This window comes from Gymnoscopelus microlampas, assembly GCF_963454915.1.
Source record: "Gymnoscopelus microlampas genome assembly, chromosome: 11".
Taxonomy (NCBI): Eukaryota; Metazoa; Chordata; class Actinopteri; order Myctophiformes; family Myctophidae; genus Gymnoscopelus; species Gymnoscopelus microlampas.
Window position 1 is genome coordinate 14,415,351 of NC_139948.1, and position 18,016 is coordinate 14,433,366.

The 18,016-nt window shown below is 40.0% G+C and overlaps 1 protein-coding gene across 1 annotated transcript; it reads right to left on the reverse strand.

Moving 5' to 3' along the window:
* Nucleotides 1–414: 414 nt before the first annotated feature.
* Nucleotides 415–7,852, reverse strand: LOC311055617 (L-rhamnose-binding lectin SML-like). The gene is made up of 9 exons (XM_084071866.1): nucleotides 7,812–7,852; nucleotides 6,728–6,772; nucleotides 6,364–6,414; nucleotides 5,534–5,669; nucleotides 4,106–4,215; nucleotides 3,959–4,003; nucleotides 3,326–3,458; nucleotides 1,351–1,454; nucleotides 415–1,034 (listed from the first exon to the last, which is right to left on the reverse strand). The coding sequence occupies exons 1-9, from the start codon at nucleotides 7,840–7,842 to the stop codon at nucleotides 1,021–1,023; spliced, it is 669 nt and encodes a 222-aa protein (XP_083927992.1). The 5' UTR covers nucleotides 7,843–7,852; the 3' UTR covers nucleotides 415–1,020.
* Nucleotides 7,853–18,016: the final 10,164 nt, after the last annotated feature.

Here is an 18,016-nt window from a genome sequence, read left to right on the forward strand (position 1 = left end):
TCCATTACACACATGCTTGCTGTATATTAGTATTAAAGTACTTTAATATAGTTACAGATTTTATGCACTTTTATGATACTGATATAGTGGTTATGATAGATGTGAAGATGTATTGTCACATCCCCATGGATGGCCAGACTGAGTCGTAGTGACCCATGGTAAGTTTGAGACATAAGAGTTCATCTAGGTAACTTGGGTAAGATAAGGCAATGGTCAAGACATCTCCTCCTCTGATGAAGATCGTTCCAGACATCATGGCTGTTTGTAGGAGATACTACATTAATGTAGGTATTCCAACTGCCTGGGCTTTCCTAGTCGTCTATCAACATTTATATAAGGACAGGATCGCACTCAGAAAAAGTCATTTTGGTTAGTTTAATAGTTAATATGCCATAACACAAAACGTTTCCGGCCTTCATCGGTGCGTACAAATAATAGTATTCATTCTCTGTTTGAAGAGAAAGGGTATATTACCGGGCAAATCTTATTCCTCTGCGGTCATTATGTTGACTGAAATTATGAAGTAATGTAGGCATTATGAACAACAATAAAACAAAAAAAAACACAAATCTGTCTTAATATGTTCGAACACAATCATGGTTATCAATGAGGACCTCAAGTTATTCACCGTTCATAAATCAGTTCAAACACCATTAGTTGACAAAAAGGTATATTAAACATAACCAAAGGTTACGTTTGTTGGAGATTACACAATGGGGTGTTAGTTTTTTTTAAAGCAGAGATGGTGGAAATAAATGTAAGTATACATTATGGGAGTTGGGTAAGGGATCCAGTTAGACAAACAAGATGAGATAACAACTGACCCTATAGCTGGTAGAATGACCTATATAATGCCTGTATCATCTTTGTTCAAAACTTGTTCCAAGTTGAATCAATACTGTACTGCATATACGTATTGCATAAAGAAGTGTCTGCTGAAGCTCCATGTTCTTCGAATCGTGCATCAGTTATGCTTGTGCACTTCACTTCTCTTGCACAACATTCTTATTATTGGGACTTTTAGACCTCTGGATCTGCAGAAAAGAAATTGACAAAATACATTTAGAAAGATGTAGAAAAATACAGTATGTATCCGTTGATAGTAAATGTCAGTGCAATTAAGTACATGAACGAGGGGGGTAGACTTTAGTGTGTCTATTTTCTGGTAGAAAACATAGACAACCACTGCAGAATAGGCAATACTTTGCTGCATGCTCAAATGCTAACACGATTATGTTGATATATCCCTGTGATGTCACTTTTTCCCTAAAACATATTATACATTGACTCGACCATAAAGTCAAGTTTCAGGTGTGTGAAGCAGTTCAAAATAGTCTGGGAGATACTTACACACACATGAGTAAGCCACCTCCGTGTACTTGAAAGTGCCAACACAGGGGTCTCCAAACACTGAGTTGCTCACATAGATGGTACATTTATTCTTTCCATTGCAGCTGTGGATGCAGGAAAGGAAAGGCCATGAATGATCACAAGTATGAGCACGTAACCACATTATACTCAGGTGCTCTGAGATGGGGATGAAAGGCGATGCCATTCATATTTAACAAACATCTGAGAGAAAATAAAGTCTCACTTTTAATTCTCCCTTCAGTCAAATACTCAAAAATATAAAATTCAAAAAAGCAAGCAAATTAGCCTGCAGTTCTTAAGCAATAGTTTAAAGCTAGCACACACTCATTTTCATTTTTATGTGGCATATTATTATTGATAGTGTGTTCCCAGACAAATGTTATTTGTTTGTGAGTCTAGTTAGTATAATGGAGCCTGTTCCGTACAATCCTGGAGTTAATTTCCAAATGAATTTTAGTTTGGGATATTCATTGGTTCAAGGTGATCTTAATTGTTACATCTTGTGTACAGGTAGATAAAAGGTACAGGTAGGCCTAGTAAAAATCTATTTAGTTCGGCTCTTCTGACATTCTAGCAGCATTAAACAATAAAATAATTAGAAAAAACATAAAGCTACACACACACACACACACACACGCACACGCACACGCACACGCACACGCGCACGCACAACAATGTTGCCGTAATATATAGCAATGTTTCCAGTAGAGGGTAATGTGTCTCATATAACTGTTGGCTTACATTTTCTTAAACCCCATACGTTGTTGAGCGGAGTCCCTCAGGGCTCTATACTAGTGTATTTTCAGTTTCCGCTATACATTAAATATCTTCGCTGAAAATCGTCGATCTGCTATTTTCTGCGAGCGTTTTCCCAGAATACGGATGATGGTGTTTGAGGGGTTAAAAAAAGGCCACCTGAAGTAACTCAGTCAACACCCCACCTGCTAATGTATTTACCTGAGTTGCCAGGTGGAAACTTAATGTAACTCACTTTGTCTTTAAGACAGGATAAGAAGGCATTCTATTCCTATTCACCTGTTTCCTAGGCTGTGTGTTTTCCACTTCCTGTCGATTTCATCCAATGAAATCCAATGAAACTGGTCAGATGACCAATGATATCCAATGAAATCGACAGGAAGTGGAAAACACACAGCCTAGGAAACAGGTGAATAGAGGCGGAGCTTGTCTTTCCAGCATATGGGCAAGGCTAGCGAAATCATAGGCCTACAGATCATGATGAAATGGGAATAGCTATATAGCTACTGTATATAGGATCACTGGCTTCTTTCAAAACAGGCCTGAAGATCCATCTTTCAGGAGACCAAGAGGGGAGGTAAACTCACTTTCCCATAGAAAGGTGATGGCATTCACTGCCAACAGTTCTTTTTCTACTTTGTAAATATAGTGTTTTATATTTGTTGATGATATTGTGTTTTGGTGTTATTTTTACCAATGTGAATCTGGGAGGAGTCATTGTGATAAAGGAGGTAAAGCTGTGTCCTAAAAAATACAGCAGTGGGCGTAGCTTTGTCAACAGTCGCCTTCGCTGACCATCCAATGAATGAATTTAAATGTATTTATCCAGATAATTGGTAGGCAGAGATAGGTGGAGCTATCCGATTGTATTGCTATGCGAGACAATCGGTTATCAACATATTGATTGATTACACATTTATATATATATTTTTTTCAAACTCTTCAAACTGATATTGATCTGTAATGAAGTGTGAAGCAACACCTTGTCAAGGTATTGGATTATACTGGTTGAATGACAGACGTCATAGCCAATAGGAATGCTCTACAACCAGATGTGACGTAATTGAAAATAACGGGTATTCATCCTAGTCAAGTGTTGTTTTCATGTTATCCTGCTACACTGTTCTAATAAACCAGTGCTCCTGTGGAGTTCTGATAAACTTTATATAGGCCTCATCTGGCCTTATCTGACACACACCTTTCAGCAACTTTTGTAGCTGGACTTGAGCAGTCAACGTTTTGGAGTTGGGCTTCAGGGCGTTTGTAGGAGCATGTGGTATGATCACGGCGACCATAATCTGCACCTAGCACAGCAATGATCTGCCCTGCATCTGAGAGGAGGAAGACAAATACATTGGGAGAGAGTGAGATGTAAGGGTGCAACAGTTAATCAAACAAATTGATTTGTAAAAAAATATCGATAATCGATAATTTAATATCTGATTAATAATCGATCCCCATTTTGTCATTATAGGCAAACATTAAAAAAAATGCATTTATTGTCAAAGGAACGCGTTGTGAGCTTGTAGATCATAGTAAGTATAAAATGATGCCTAAGTGGTTAATTGATTTGTATATAATTGTTTAAATAAATAAAAAACACGATTCCTGATTATTCGATTAATTGAAAGTCAATAGAATAATTGCTAAGTTGTAGCTCTAGTGCATAGAAAAGGTGTGTGTGCGTGCGTGCGTGCGTGCGTGCGTTCGTGCGTGCGTGCGTGCGTGCGTGCGTGTGTGGGCGTGCGTGGGCGTGCGTGTCTGTGTGTATGTTAAGCATGCTGTTATTATGTGGACCACACACTGTATAATGGGAAATGGCATGACTTACCGCAATATAGGTGGGCCACAGAATGCTCACATGCCATAACAGAAACTGTAAAAGGATCATGATGATTAACATAGATTAGACATCGCTTTCAGTTATTTTTGTATGAGCAGCTACTTCATTAGTGATGCAAGCACCCATTCTACTGACTTGCTGGGAGGCAGGTGTGGGTAGAATCCAGGTATTTGAAGGTGCCAACGCAGGGGTCAGAAGAACGGAAGGCGTTAACGCTCAGTTCACACACTTTCTTACCATTACACCTGGGGGAAGAACATACTGTACAGGTTCATACTGTTCACTGTACAGTGTACATACTGATGGTCTACATGTGCTGGAATGTATCTTAGTACATTTAATCAAGTCCTACTTAAGTACAACTTTGAGATACTTTACATTTCCATTATCTATGACATTTTTTTTTATACTTTACTATACTTCTACACCACTAACCACTACAAAGACTGTAAAGTTGCTTTGCAGATTTAGATTATTAATGGAAAATAAACAATAATCAATTATGATGGATTATTATAGGTTAAGCTACCACAAACAGCACATAAAGTAATTAAAATAAGCCCCAACTTTAAGGTCCTTACATACCGGCGAATATACGCAAAATTCGGACTCGTTCCGAATAATTAAAAGACGCTTTACCGTAAGGACCTTTACCATCTTTTTACTAAAGTTATGAACATATTTAATGCATTACTAAGTCATTACAATCCAATGGGCTAATATGATTGTGATTTGGGCCATTCTGCATAATAGCTTACTTTTACATTGATACTGTAAGTATTTGAAGCCTCTGGTAAAATATTGTATGTGTTGTACGTTTCCCACCACTGCTGTACATGTGCTATTAGAGCATATACCTTATTTCTTACACCAAACTATTCTCTAGTTATTCGGAACAGGTGTCCAAACATTATCTTGGCATCTTTGCCAACTCACTTAATGTAATTAAGATGATGGGTGAAAAAAAAAGAGTTTGAAACAGAAATAGCTACAACTAGAAAAAGTGCTCCTCGGAGCACAGGTCTCCACCAGGTCAGGTAGGTTATTGTGGCCTCCTGGTGGCGCTATAATAGGCCAATGTGAAAAGGGCACACCTCGACCTTTCATGGCAATCATGGCCAAAAAAAAAAAATGCAAAAATTACCCTCCTGGTGGCGCTGTAACAGGACAATGTGAAAATGGTCGCATTTTTTCCTCGGCCTAATGGGAATGTGCATACAAAATTGCAATCGCAAGCTGTGTTTATGTGTGGCATTTTGTTCAAAACGGACCAATCCTGCAAACTTCGGAAGCCAATGTTAGCCAATCAGCATGGAATTTGAAAAAGACAGATCCGTCTTGATCACATGACTATAGAGATACTGTGTACCGATTTGTGTGATGTTTGGACAAAATCTGTAGGAGTAATATAAAAAAAAGTGTTTTGCAAAAATCGGCCTCCTAGTGGCGCTATAACAGGCCAATCTGAAAGATTTGGTGCACAGGTTCTGCTCTGGCATGCAGGGAGTGCGTGTGCTGTGTGCACAGTTTCGCTGCGATCGGGCCAACAGTGCCGGAGAGTACCTTTGTGCAAGGACGCCCAAAGTGCCATCCTGAGAGCATGCTGTGTTAGCAAGCTGGGCAGGAGGTCTGCCCTCACTGCAAGTCTCTCCATCTGCACGTCCATACAATGCTTTTTCCACACTGATCACTCCATTCTCTGTTACCCACAAAACAGATGGTTGTGGTGGTGGTGGTGGTGGTGTCAGGCAATGAGAGAAAAAAAGAAGGGAGACTTTGATTATTGTTTTTATTTGGGTGACATTGATGTATCACATATTGCTTTGCCCTTCGGATTCACTATAACCTCTTTTTCACTGTGCTTGCTTGCAATAATTTAAGGTTTGTACTTTGACCAGAAAATGCCATCGGTGAGTCTGCCTTGTACAAACAAAACCACTCAGTATCAGGGCTTGTACAGATAATTCACCAGTGGTGGGCAGTAACGAAATACATTTACAAACAAATAGCATAGTATCTACAAGCTCACAACGTTGACCTTCATTTCTACTAATTCAGCTAGTAAATGACTAGCCTAAACATAACCGTATGCAATTCCAGATTACATTTACTGTGTAACAAAATGCGAAATGATTAAGAAAGCGAAATTATGTATGATGAATATTCATTTTAAAAGTATTTTTCATAAAAAATCTCATCTTCCAATGTTTTCATATGTTACATTTTATTATTATTTGAACATCTTGCAAAATGTGTTTGTATAAGGACGTTCATTAAAAACACCATGCAGCTGTTCATGGTGAAATCATATAATAGTAGTTCAATCAGGCCAATCCAAATACTGTGAGTATAGTAGACATTGTAGATTCAGTACATTATCAATCATACAGTACCACAACTTAGGCGGTGAACGTTCTCTCCATTGTCACAGGTGATGAGTCTTTCTATATGGAAAGAACAAAGATAGTACACACTGTGCAGTATATACAGTCTGTCCTGCGTGCTTTCTTTTATTCATCATTTTTCCTCTCTTTCAGTGTCTCTGTCTCTCACTATCTCAGGCGCACACACACACGGCCACACACACACGGCCACACACACACACACACACACACACACACACACACACACACACACGCACACGCACACGCACACGCACACGCACACGCACACGCACACGCACACGCACACGCACGCGCACACATTTTTTTAACGTTAAAGTATGCATATGTAGATTATTCTGTAGGTTATATCTACCTTGCCCGCCTGCATTTGTCACCACACAGAAAGCGGCTGCCAGCACTGCAAAACAAATGTTGAGTAACAAATGTTACTCAAGAAACTCATGAAATATCTTGAGTAACAAATGTTACTCAAGATACTCAAGAAATATCTGACATTTTGTAGACACAGACACAGACACATTGTAGCCTATGTATTTGACCGCAGACCCCCATCTGAAAATTCTTTCAAATCTACAAGCTCACAAAACATCACATCAGGTACTTTTCTAATAGCCCGAGCATAAAATAGGGTCGAAGTGGTTAAACTGATTTTGATGCTACTGTACATTAACCAATTTAGCTGGGGAGCCCCTGGAATCCCCCTGGCACTTTGAGAACGACAGGTCAGCATACATACAGTAGCTATTGTGGACAGCACAGTACGGTACCTCTCAATTTAAATAAGCCCGTTTATATCTGCATAATATAATCGACCTGTATCAATATCGGCAACACAATTTAAAGGCTGTATAGAACCAATGAACAGATCAATACCTTCAAACAATAAATATTACCCCCCCCCCCACCCAAGAAAATCTTAAACATTTGAACAATGGCCAAATAAATACAGTAGTATTGCACAATAAATCCTCCTTAAGCCACGAAGGAACCAAAATGATCTCCAAACAAAACCAATTCATTTTAGTGAGAAGCTGATTTCATACAATTTAGGGATTTAGAGACGCTTTTATCAAGAGCGACTTACAATAAGCAAGGTAATCACATACTGTACATCAAATGCAGAGAGACAGTGTAGTGCCTCAGTGAACAAGGATCGCAGGTAAGCCAGATTATACTGTCAAAATAAGAATCTTTACATTGAAACTATAGGATACCAAGTAATCAATGAACCAGCATCCGTTTAAATAACATCTAAATTACATCTTAACATTGTGGTCAAGAAAAACAAGCCTAAGCAACAAGAACAAATGACCAGGGTCTGTCTGCATGGTCGTCATATCTAGGTCAATCGCTAGCATCAACATCCAGAGCATATTAACTTCATTTAAAGCAATAGTATTATTATGTCCAACCAGCCAGTTGTACTGATTACTCACACAGTGAAGTGGTAAATCTAATCGGCAGCATGGCTTCAAAAAGACAGTGACACAAATACTGACTCAAACTAGCTCTCTTGCTATTTATACAGTGAGCCGGGTCCACTTCTTGTTTTTTTTAAAGATCATGTCCTTTCCCACAGGCCTTGCACAATATTGCAATCTGAACAAACAATAAGGTTCTACGAGGATACTATATCCATGTACCCTGGTTTATTATCCAGTTATGACTGATACTTTTTTTTATCTGTCACAACTAAGCAGGAGTTTCAGGAAATACCTTTTAAAAATATGTTACGCAACACATCTATTTATTTATTGAAAACAAAAATAGCATACCCAGAAAGCAACCTTTGTTGTACAGAATAAAGTGCATCTCTCATTAACTTTACTGTAAATAAGGCATCAGTATTTTACTGGAACTAGAGGTCCTTTCCCAGATCTTGCTCATTAGGCTGTATCTGAACACACAATAAGGTTCTATGACTATGAGGAAACTATAGCCATGTACCCTGGTTTATTATCCAGTTATGACTGATACAAATCTTATAGCAGGAAGGCGATAAAACACAAACTAGAAAAGTTGCGCTTCTCAGAGTGCAGGTCTCCACCAGGCCGGGTTGCAGACCCAGGCCTACCCTGTATCAGTCATTTCATTTGATGTTAGGAAAAGAATGATCTCTCAAGTGCTACTTCCTAATACACATCTTGATACAACTTGTTATGCTTCTAAATTGACTGCTGGTAGGGATATGTATGCTATAGTATGATTGGAAAACCACTCAGATTGAAAAAGGTGCACTTGTTTTCACTGACCGCCGCGCGCCGTCTGAAGGGGCCTTGAGCCACGAGAGTCGCGGTGCAGAGCGAAAAAAAATCTGAAATAAGGTGTAGCAATCAGGACACAAGGAAGCTGCGGGGGAAATAGAGTTTGTAAGAGAGACGCTGCAACTGTGCACATATTGCACCACCAACTAGGCAGAGGTGAAAGCGATTTTGGAAGTGTGCTCTATAAAGGCTCTGCAACATACGATTCCTATTTGGGTATGACTGGATGTTGCATTTATGGCAGTATCAAAAACCTGTTTGACGATCATTGTCACATGACTCACATTTTATTTACATTTACATTTCTGCCTAATTTGGTGGGAAAATCACGTTTTGACAACAAACTGTTTTTAGCATTTGTGATGGCCTCTAATGGGTGGAAGTGAAATCACTTGAGCCAAGGAATCCTGGGAAAATGTTGACTGTACGACCTACAGTATAAGACTTATATGCCAAAACGTGAAACGGCCTGTTATAGTGGCACCATGAGACTTCACCATGAGGTTCATCCTGGGCCTACTGAGAGTGTGCGTGCAACGTTTCTTGCTGATGGGTCCAGCGGTGTCGGATATGTTGACAGTCAGACAGGCAGACAACAAATCCTTCGGCCCTCCGGCCGTAAGGTACAAAAGTATTGGCATCAAAATATACTTACATTAACAATCGTAAAAGTACTCATTATGCAGAATGACCCATTTAGCAATCATATTATTGAACAGTAATTTGTAATGCATGAATGTTTGAGTAAATATATTTGCCTCTGAGATGTAGTGGAGTAAAGTATAAAGTGTAGAAAAATGGAAATATTAAGTAAAGTAAATTATATATATTTTTACTTAAGTACAGTAGTTTAGTAATAGCACATAGTTACTTTTTTAACCGCTGGTCAAACTAGCCCATGCACGTAACTTAAAATAATGTTTAGGTCTGAGCTTACAACTTGGGGCTTTATTCACTGAATATCAAAGATTAATTCTGGACTTTTGAAGCTTCTACAAAATCCAATTTTGTCCCAAGTCTCAATGATCTTTCTCTCAGTCTCTGCCCTTAATTGCTCCCCCTGCCTCCCTGAGCCTTATCCTCTCTGTGGGCATGCGGTTTGACATTCTAGCTCAGTGCTGTCCGTCAGTGCTTGACTTTGTCTAATTGCTCACAAAGAGCCGATGAGAATCAATAGGAGGATGCTGCCTGCAGTAACTGGAGCGTTGCTGAGTCCTAGTGAGCTGCACCGCTGCGGTAGAGGAAGCACCAACGCTGTACCTTGAATCCATCCTCTAGCCCGCCACCCTTAGTCATCAAGGAAATGACTGGGAGAAATAGAGATTAATGTTCAATTTATGCTCTGTATACTTTACTGTAAGTATAAATCCTGCTTATGAAAGAAAGGAAGGAAGAAAGAAAGAAAGAAAGAAAGGCATGCAGACCGGGATGAAACTCATTTAGTTGATCTAGAGCAGATATGGATATAGCCCGTGCTCCTCCAAAACGATTCCTCTCGGTCAGAGTAATTTTAGGAATCCAAAATGTCTTCAAGTACTTCTTGGAATACTTTGTTTGGCCATGTTTTATTCTAACTTGAAGTGACTGCCAAGACCAGGCTACTCGATTCGGCATTCACAGTGTAGGGGGAACAATATATTGTGGCACCCAGCTGGATATATAACTGTATATAAACACATACTGATCAGTTCGGAACAAAAACCAGGCTTTCTGGCGCATCAGCCTGGTGATGCAAGGTTACATGTGGTCTAGGGGCGAGAAAGAAAGAAAGAAAGATCTCTGGTCCATCGGCTCGCAGCACAAGCTTTGACTCAACATGACTGACAACAACACAGGGGTCTTACGGGCTTATGTCAGTATTTCTGTCTAATTCCCTGCTTCCCTGGGCTAATTTATAGTTAGTTCACTGCGCGATGATGTCGCTCAATGAAAATAATATTTTTTTTGACTGGAAACACCTGCCACGTCTTTCATTTGAAAATCTATTATTTTCACGCTTGTGCGAAGAAGTAATTCATAAATTAGGCGTGACTGATGCACATCTCTCTCCTGACCACTTTCTCTGTCTCTGAAGTGTAGCCTACCGTTCCTGTCTCCTCTCCGCCCCCTGCACCTTGGCTATACCAAATACTTCAGAGAGATTAGGTGCCCAGGGAGACCTGTTGACATAGCCCTCTCCATGGATGACTCAGCTTGTCAGGCCTTTATTAGTTTCTAATCCCCGCCTTATGGGGGATCCACAGACTTTAGTACTTCCCTGTCTGAATACCGGTATGCATTTTAATTAACAAGTTAAATTAACAATCAGGATTTTACTGTGCAGGAACTATTTATATTTTTCTGTTTACTTTCAGTTGTGGACAAGTACAAAGTCATTCATCTTTGAAGACTGCATTTAGGAAAATAAAGTGTTACGGATGGATCAGTATAATTGAATAATAGTTATGTCCTTTTTTTTTAGGTATTAAAAAGGTCTTAAAGGTCCTTCTGGGGACCCCCCTAAAATCATGCCCCCCCCCCAATCAACCCTCCCCTTGGGGGCCCCACCCACAGGTTGAGAACCACTACTTTTTATTAATTTACTGTAATTGTGGTACTGATTGATTATGCCTACATGTGCAGGAAGCCTGCTATACGTGTACAAGTGGACGGGGCAACAACAAAAATGAGGCCACCATGGATGTACGTACAAAGGTAGCATGCAATGCATGTCATATTGGGCTGTGCACAGACGTTTATTTCAATTAGTCCACGTCTGGAAATTGGACTATTCATGAATGACATTGTTGTTACAAACAGTGTTTGAATTGAACACGTGCGTGCGTGCGTGGCGTGCGTGCGTGTGTGTGTGCGTGCGTGCGAATGAGTGTGTGTGTGAGAGAGAGAGCGCGAGAGAGAGAGAGAGAGAGAGAGAGAGAGAGAGAGAGAGAGAGAGAGAGAGAGAGAGAGAGAGTAGAGAGAATATATAGGCCTAACAATATAACTGACCACGGTAAGGGTCCCCAATTAAGCACAGGCTCAGAATGAATCAGAATCAAGCCCCCTACATACAGTACCTCATTGGCCGCTGCAATTCTTTGGAGCGACCTGTCTCCACGATCGCCATATTGGGGAAGGAAGCCGAGCCTTCTAATGCATTGAAGCAGGCGGTCTCGCCACTATTAAAAGCATCACAACACACTGAATTTTCAACCGATTTTCAATGTTCAAACCAAAATACTTTTATCTAATCCAAGTAACAGTAATAGTCACAAAACACGTCTGACTCCAGTCACTGAAATAGATAATAATATACATGAAATATGCAGGCCACATTGCAGAATTGCCTTTTCTGTCTATATCCAACATCATCTATCATGCTATTCAGGTCAGAACACATCTATGGACGTTTTTTAGTCCAAACATTAAATAATAAATACCACGATGAAATGAATATTTATTATAGCATTTTTTGTTTTGTTTTTGTTTTTACAAAAACAGCACTGACAAGTCTGTGTTCTATATTTTAATGGCACTGAAACCATTACACATAACACTCCAAGACAGTTGAAAGCAATTATAACATCAAAGTCGCAGAGCAGTATATTAATCGTCGCTGTCAGGCAGAAACCAGCTATCTCCATTTTTCAACTTTAAAAATAATCAGTGCTATTGTGCAAACACTCTTTATGTCTGTGTGTGAGTTTTACAAATATTGAACCAATGAAAAGCATTTAAAAAAGTCCTTCTGACTAAACCTCCCAACTCCATTCGATCCTCAAACAATCGGACAAACCGAGTTGATTAGAATGATGATGTCAAATGGGGGAAAAAAACTATCTCCACATTAATGGTCAAAAACCTCCTAACTCCTCTTGAGCTGTATTTGGGGAAAGGGATTATTGCGAACGCAGCGGAAGGAGGCGCGCCGAAGGCGCGCCTCCTTCCGCTGCTGACCGTGCTGCTGCTGACCATGTCTCTGGGGCCCTGTTGAGACTGCAGTAAAATCCGATTTATTTCACGCCGAGTGTGGAGTTTGGCAAGTTCCAACTAACTACGGTTTAGTTGCTGCGCTCCCAATGTGTTGCCCAATATGGCGCCTGTAGATACACACGCCCTAGAGTCGGAGGAGGCGTCTACCTTTTTATGTCTATGGTCATGCCTATGTTCACTCAGCCTTATAGGTTAGGCTTAGGGTTAGGTGTTAGGGTTGGGGTCACCAACCAGTGGCAGTTCACGCTTCACATCCATGTCCAGACTTATTTTATGGCCAAAAACATCAAGATTACAGGTAAGGTCATAAAACTGCTGTGCTGTATAATTCATGTTTTGCACCCTGTTCGCCTGTCTGTCCGTGTGTGCGTGTGTGTGTGTCCGTCTGTCAGTGAACAGCTAATCTCCGGCACCATTGGCCCGATCGATCGCAGCAAAACTGTGCACGCACACTCCCTAGATGCCAGAACTTTTTTATAGCGACACCTGGAGGCCCATTTTTGCTAAACACATTTTTTTATATCACTCCTACAGATTTTGTCCAAACATCACGTGAATCGGTACACAGTATCTCTATTGTCACTAAACCAAAAATCGTCTTTCAGATATTTCATATTCCATCCTGATTGGCTAAGATTGGCATCCAAAGTTTGCAGGAGTGATCCGTTTTGAACAACATGCCTCAAATCATGAACACAGCATGCGATTGACGTGAAACTTTGCACCCATATTGCCACTAGGCCGAGGAAGAAATGCCACCCTACATTTTTCAAATCGGCGGCGATGGTGGCGCTATGACAGGCCGATTTGCATTTTTTACCTATAACTGGACAGATTGGTGTGAAACCCCCTAGAGGCCAAGGAAAACCTCTGCCCTGAATTTTTCACATCAGCCTTTTATAGCGCCACCTGGAGGCCGATGTTTGCAAAACAGAATCTATATACAATGTCCCCTGAATAAATGAGAAGTTGAAATGATCAAAATAAAGACAGTTGAGAAGATTCCACATGCTGAAGCAGTTAGGAAAGTTGAAGTAAACAACGAAACAAGGATGGCAGAGGCAGGCCAACCGAAGCAGTCACAAAGTACATGACGGCTATGGCCAACCACGCAATGGGGTGTGCGAAACTAATGTAGCTCTTCCCCCTAACCAACCAAAACCCAAAGATATAATCTAAACAAAAACAAAACAAAACTCCAAAACTGGACTAGTGTAGATTTCCCAACCAAAACTAAAATAGCAAAACAAAACGCGTGCGTGCGTGCGTGCGCGCAGGTAAAGCAAAAGCAGGTAGAGAAAGAGGCAAGACCATACATAGTTCACAATTGTAGGAAAACAGACAAACAAAAAAAACAACAGAGGAGTGAAGTTTGACAAACAGAAAAAAATGCTTGTTTCTGAGCTTGTAGAGCTGCTACTTTTGAATTGAAATAGAAATGCAGTGAAAATTTGACCTTGTTTCGAATAATATTTACGTTGCAGCATCATCGCCTCATTACAATCGCGCTCAGTGTGCATGTAGGCCTACTCATAACACAAACAGCAGTTTAAATGAATGTGAATTAATCGCAAAAAAGAAACTAAAACTAAGCCTTTTCAAAAAAATTAACGAACCTGCTATAAAAACTAATTAAAACTAAACTGCAATTGAAAACAAAACGTCAAAGGAAGCATGGGGCAGGGATTGGAATGTTTCCAAAGCATTGCAGCTGTTAAAAGTGGCCCTTCAGGCTTTCCCATTAAAGCTGCCATCTTCTTGTAGTCAATGCTGCTATGTCAGCCTCCACCCACAGGAGGGCTAGTCTCTGTGAAACTGTGTTACGCTTCAGAGCCACTAATGAAGTGGAACTTTTACAGGAGATAATGATCACAGTGGAGGAGGGTGCATGACTCACACCGTTCACCATTACGTTCCAACCATGTTCATCTATTGCGCTCACATCAGTGGATCACAGTGTGTGCTGGCCCACGGTTTGTCTTAACACATGCATCTCACATCTTAGGGCCTATGTACCATTATGTCAAATACTCATATTTTCTTATACCCATGTATATTGAAACACATGACGACACCCATGTGCAATTGCACACATGCATACACACACAACTAATTCATGATTGATCAAACAGGCGCCAAAGTATATTGAGAAGAAGGTATAGGTTTGGCACAACATTTGGCTTTGAATTGTGCCCCAGTGATGTTACAACTATACAGCTTATATTGTTATAGCCTACACAGGCTGGATAATTAGAATATCTTTGTTTGTCCATCCCATCAAATACACCAGTATGGCATACAGTACAGCATTGGTTCTCAAAGTGGGCTCCGGGGACCCCCAGGGGTCCTTGAGGAGGTTCCAGGGGGTCCCCAGCTAAATTAGTTAATATAGCATCACAATCATTTTAACCTCTTTAACCATTATTTTATACTTTGGCTATTTAAAAATAGCTGATCTACACAAGATTTTTCTTTTAACAATAATCTTCTCTTCTGGGGGTCCCTGGTACAAAATATGTTTGTCGGTGGCCAAATACATATCAATTTAGGGGTGCTTGACATGTTTGAGAACCACTGGCATGCAGGATCTCTTAATGCTATACCACGTCATTTGAGTTTCGTTTGTTCTAAGCTGTAAACTGCAGAGCTGAACAGTTTCATCACCACACCTCTTTCACACAATGATTGACAGGGTGTGATCACAGCTTTCGTATGAGGTCATGTTTTCTGTTGGATAATGGAACGGGAAGCCTCATTTGTACTCCGTTGTACCACGGTGTCACTTGCCAAAAATAACTAATCTACAAACTAAATATTAGCTTGTACATCAGTTATTTTTGGCCAGTGACAGCCTCCCTCGATGGACTATAAATGTATCCAAACAGCACTTTATACAACAAGCCCCACTTCTGGGAAGTGTCGGTCGGTAGGGTTCAAATCATTATTGCAACACAGCAAACATGCTGCACTGTAAACAGAAACAATCAGAACTTCAACGATAATTATAAAGGGGTTATTTATACAGTTGCAGTTTTCAGAAGATCATTTTTCGGTGCACATTTGACTGCAGGTGCGCTCCACTGCTGCTGCACTGGCACTGTCAATCACTTATGTATACTCTGTCACGTTTGTTATTATATCTGCTGCTTTTGAACGGACTCATGTTATCGATATTGTAAGACCTGAGGCCAATTCTACAAATGCCTTCTAAATCAGTAGTTCTCTCACTTTCAAGATTTTTCAAAAACGTTCAAAAATAGCAGATGTACAAGCTCACAGCGTGGCACGAAGTGCCGCGATGTGAGCTTGTAGATCTGCTATATTTTGAATAGCAAACGCAAAAATCTAAAATGACACAGATGCTTTCCCAAGTTAAACTATACACCGTTAAGTACATAGCTGTTGTTACATCTGCTGCTATCTAACTGTCTCATTCCACTGCTATTTTTAACCACGCATCTTATCATGTATGCATATATTTCACACAGCGCATGTTAACATCGAGTCTGTTTTTCGGTTTCTTTCCCCATTTCGTTCCACCTTTCTTGAAGCTGCAATGATGGAGCTTTTACGACAAAGAATTTCAACCACTTTTCTTTTTTACACCTATAAACCTATGATGTGACAATAGAGTTTTGTTGAAGCCATGGAGAGAGTAACTCAATACTTTGAAAAGGTAAATCATTCGAATGTCAGGATGGCTCCATGTTTTAATGTGCATCTATCTCCCATTTTCTGTTCAAAGATGTTTCGGGCCGGCAACTTTGAATAATGGTTTACTTCCATTGTTCTGCTGTTTTTCAGACACCACCTGGCAGTAGCTAGCACAGAAAATTGCCCCTATTATCTGTTTTCTCTGGTTTCTGTGGCTGTTGCTGGTGGCACTCTAGTACCCACATGAAAGCAGAACGTGTCATCTGCCGCTGCCATATATTGACAAGACAGGACTTAATGTCTGTGGGAAACCATGCAGGGATGCTGTTGTCAACTGTAATGGTTGATGTGTGAACAAAAGGCCTGTTCCGTTGCTTGAGCAGCTCTTCCAGAACTAGGCCACTTAAACTGAACAGCACTCACACGGATTGGTGCAGGTGATACCTTATTAGTTAACTTCTAGGATTTAGAGCAGAATGATGTCACACTTTCTGACTCTTCATCACTGCCCCATTCTTGTGAGGTTAACAGCTCCAGATACTAATTAATTAAATGGAGAGTAAAAAATGGATTCTTACGGGTCAATCTTTTATACTGTGATGATACTTAACACTCTGGATTTTACTGGGATCATAACTTGAGGAGGGGAGGACAACCGTGGCAAGAAGTAACCCAACTACAAATGCTATACTCAAAAATATTCTCTCACTCTCCCACTCATCTCTGTCTTGGTTTCTTAATCATGAGTACCAGTTATCTCGGTCTTCTCTCCCGTTTTTAATCCATCTCCAACCTTCTCTCATTCACTTAAATATTCAGTCTGCCTAATTTATGCTCCATCGTGCGACAGTGTATACATCAGGCGCCATGCTCCTTGTCTGCAGCTCCTCTCGTCAGCTGTGGTTGATTCATCTGCCTGTTATGAGCCTGTTGATCGGTATTATACTGTACTGTAAGATGAATCATCACAGTAGGTGGTGTTTCCTTCCTACCACGTATTATCTGCTGTATTATGTGATTTTGATGGCTGTCACAAGAAGAAAAGAGAGCATCTGACTATACGTATGTTTATAGTTATTTATTGATTTAGGTTCGCCATTTGCTTCCTCAACAGTTCTTCCTTAGGGTCCAAACAAAATACATTACAAGACATTCAAACGTCACATTAAAAGAAACAATAAAAAGAAAATAAGTAGTTCTCTCACATTCATAATGTCGCCTCAACAGTAAATGATTAATATAAATAAAAGAGTTAAAAGGCTAGATATAAGTATCTATAAATGCCCAATACTACTAGTGCACAGTGAAACATTACCATGGTTAGCACCACAAATATAATAAACTACAATATCAAACTGATTTATTTCAGAATCTTTTTTTTCTATCCTCCTTTTTTTTATTTTATTTTTACACGTAATCTGGCTCAATATAGTGGTAGTTTATTTCAGTGTTACATAGAGGGAACGTGACACCTCCCACGAAGGCATGTCTGCTGTCTGGTGTCATAATAATGTCATTGGTGTGTGTTAGGTGCATGTGAAAATAAGTAAGATATATAATATATAATATATATACTGTACTGTATGCATCATTCTTAAACTCTATATACTTAGTTAACGGCAGTCCCCCAGGGTTTTATACTAGGCCCCCTCTTTTTTCCCTCTATACTAAATATCTTCACCTATAAAAGCCAATCTACACGCTCACAAAGTTGTGTGCTTGTAGATCTGCTATTTCTGTTATACTGTTCT

Coding starts and splice junctions, on each gene's coding strand:
- LOC311055617 (XM_084071866.1), bottom strand. CDS start 7,842: ATGCTGCCGATTAGATTTACCACTTCACTGT. Junction 4,216..5,533: donor TTGGGCGTCCTTGCACAAAG/GTACTCTCCGGC, acceptor TTCTTCCCCCAG/GTGTAATGGTAAGAAAGTGT. Junction 1,455..3,325: donor GCTACAAAAGTTGCTGAAAG/GTGTGTGTCAGA, acceptor CTGCATCCACAG/CTGCAATGGAAAGAATAAAT.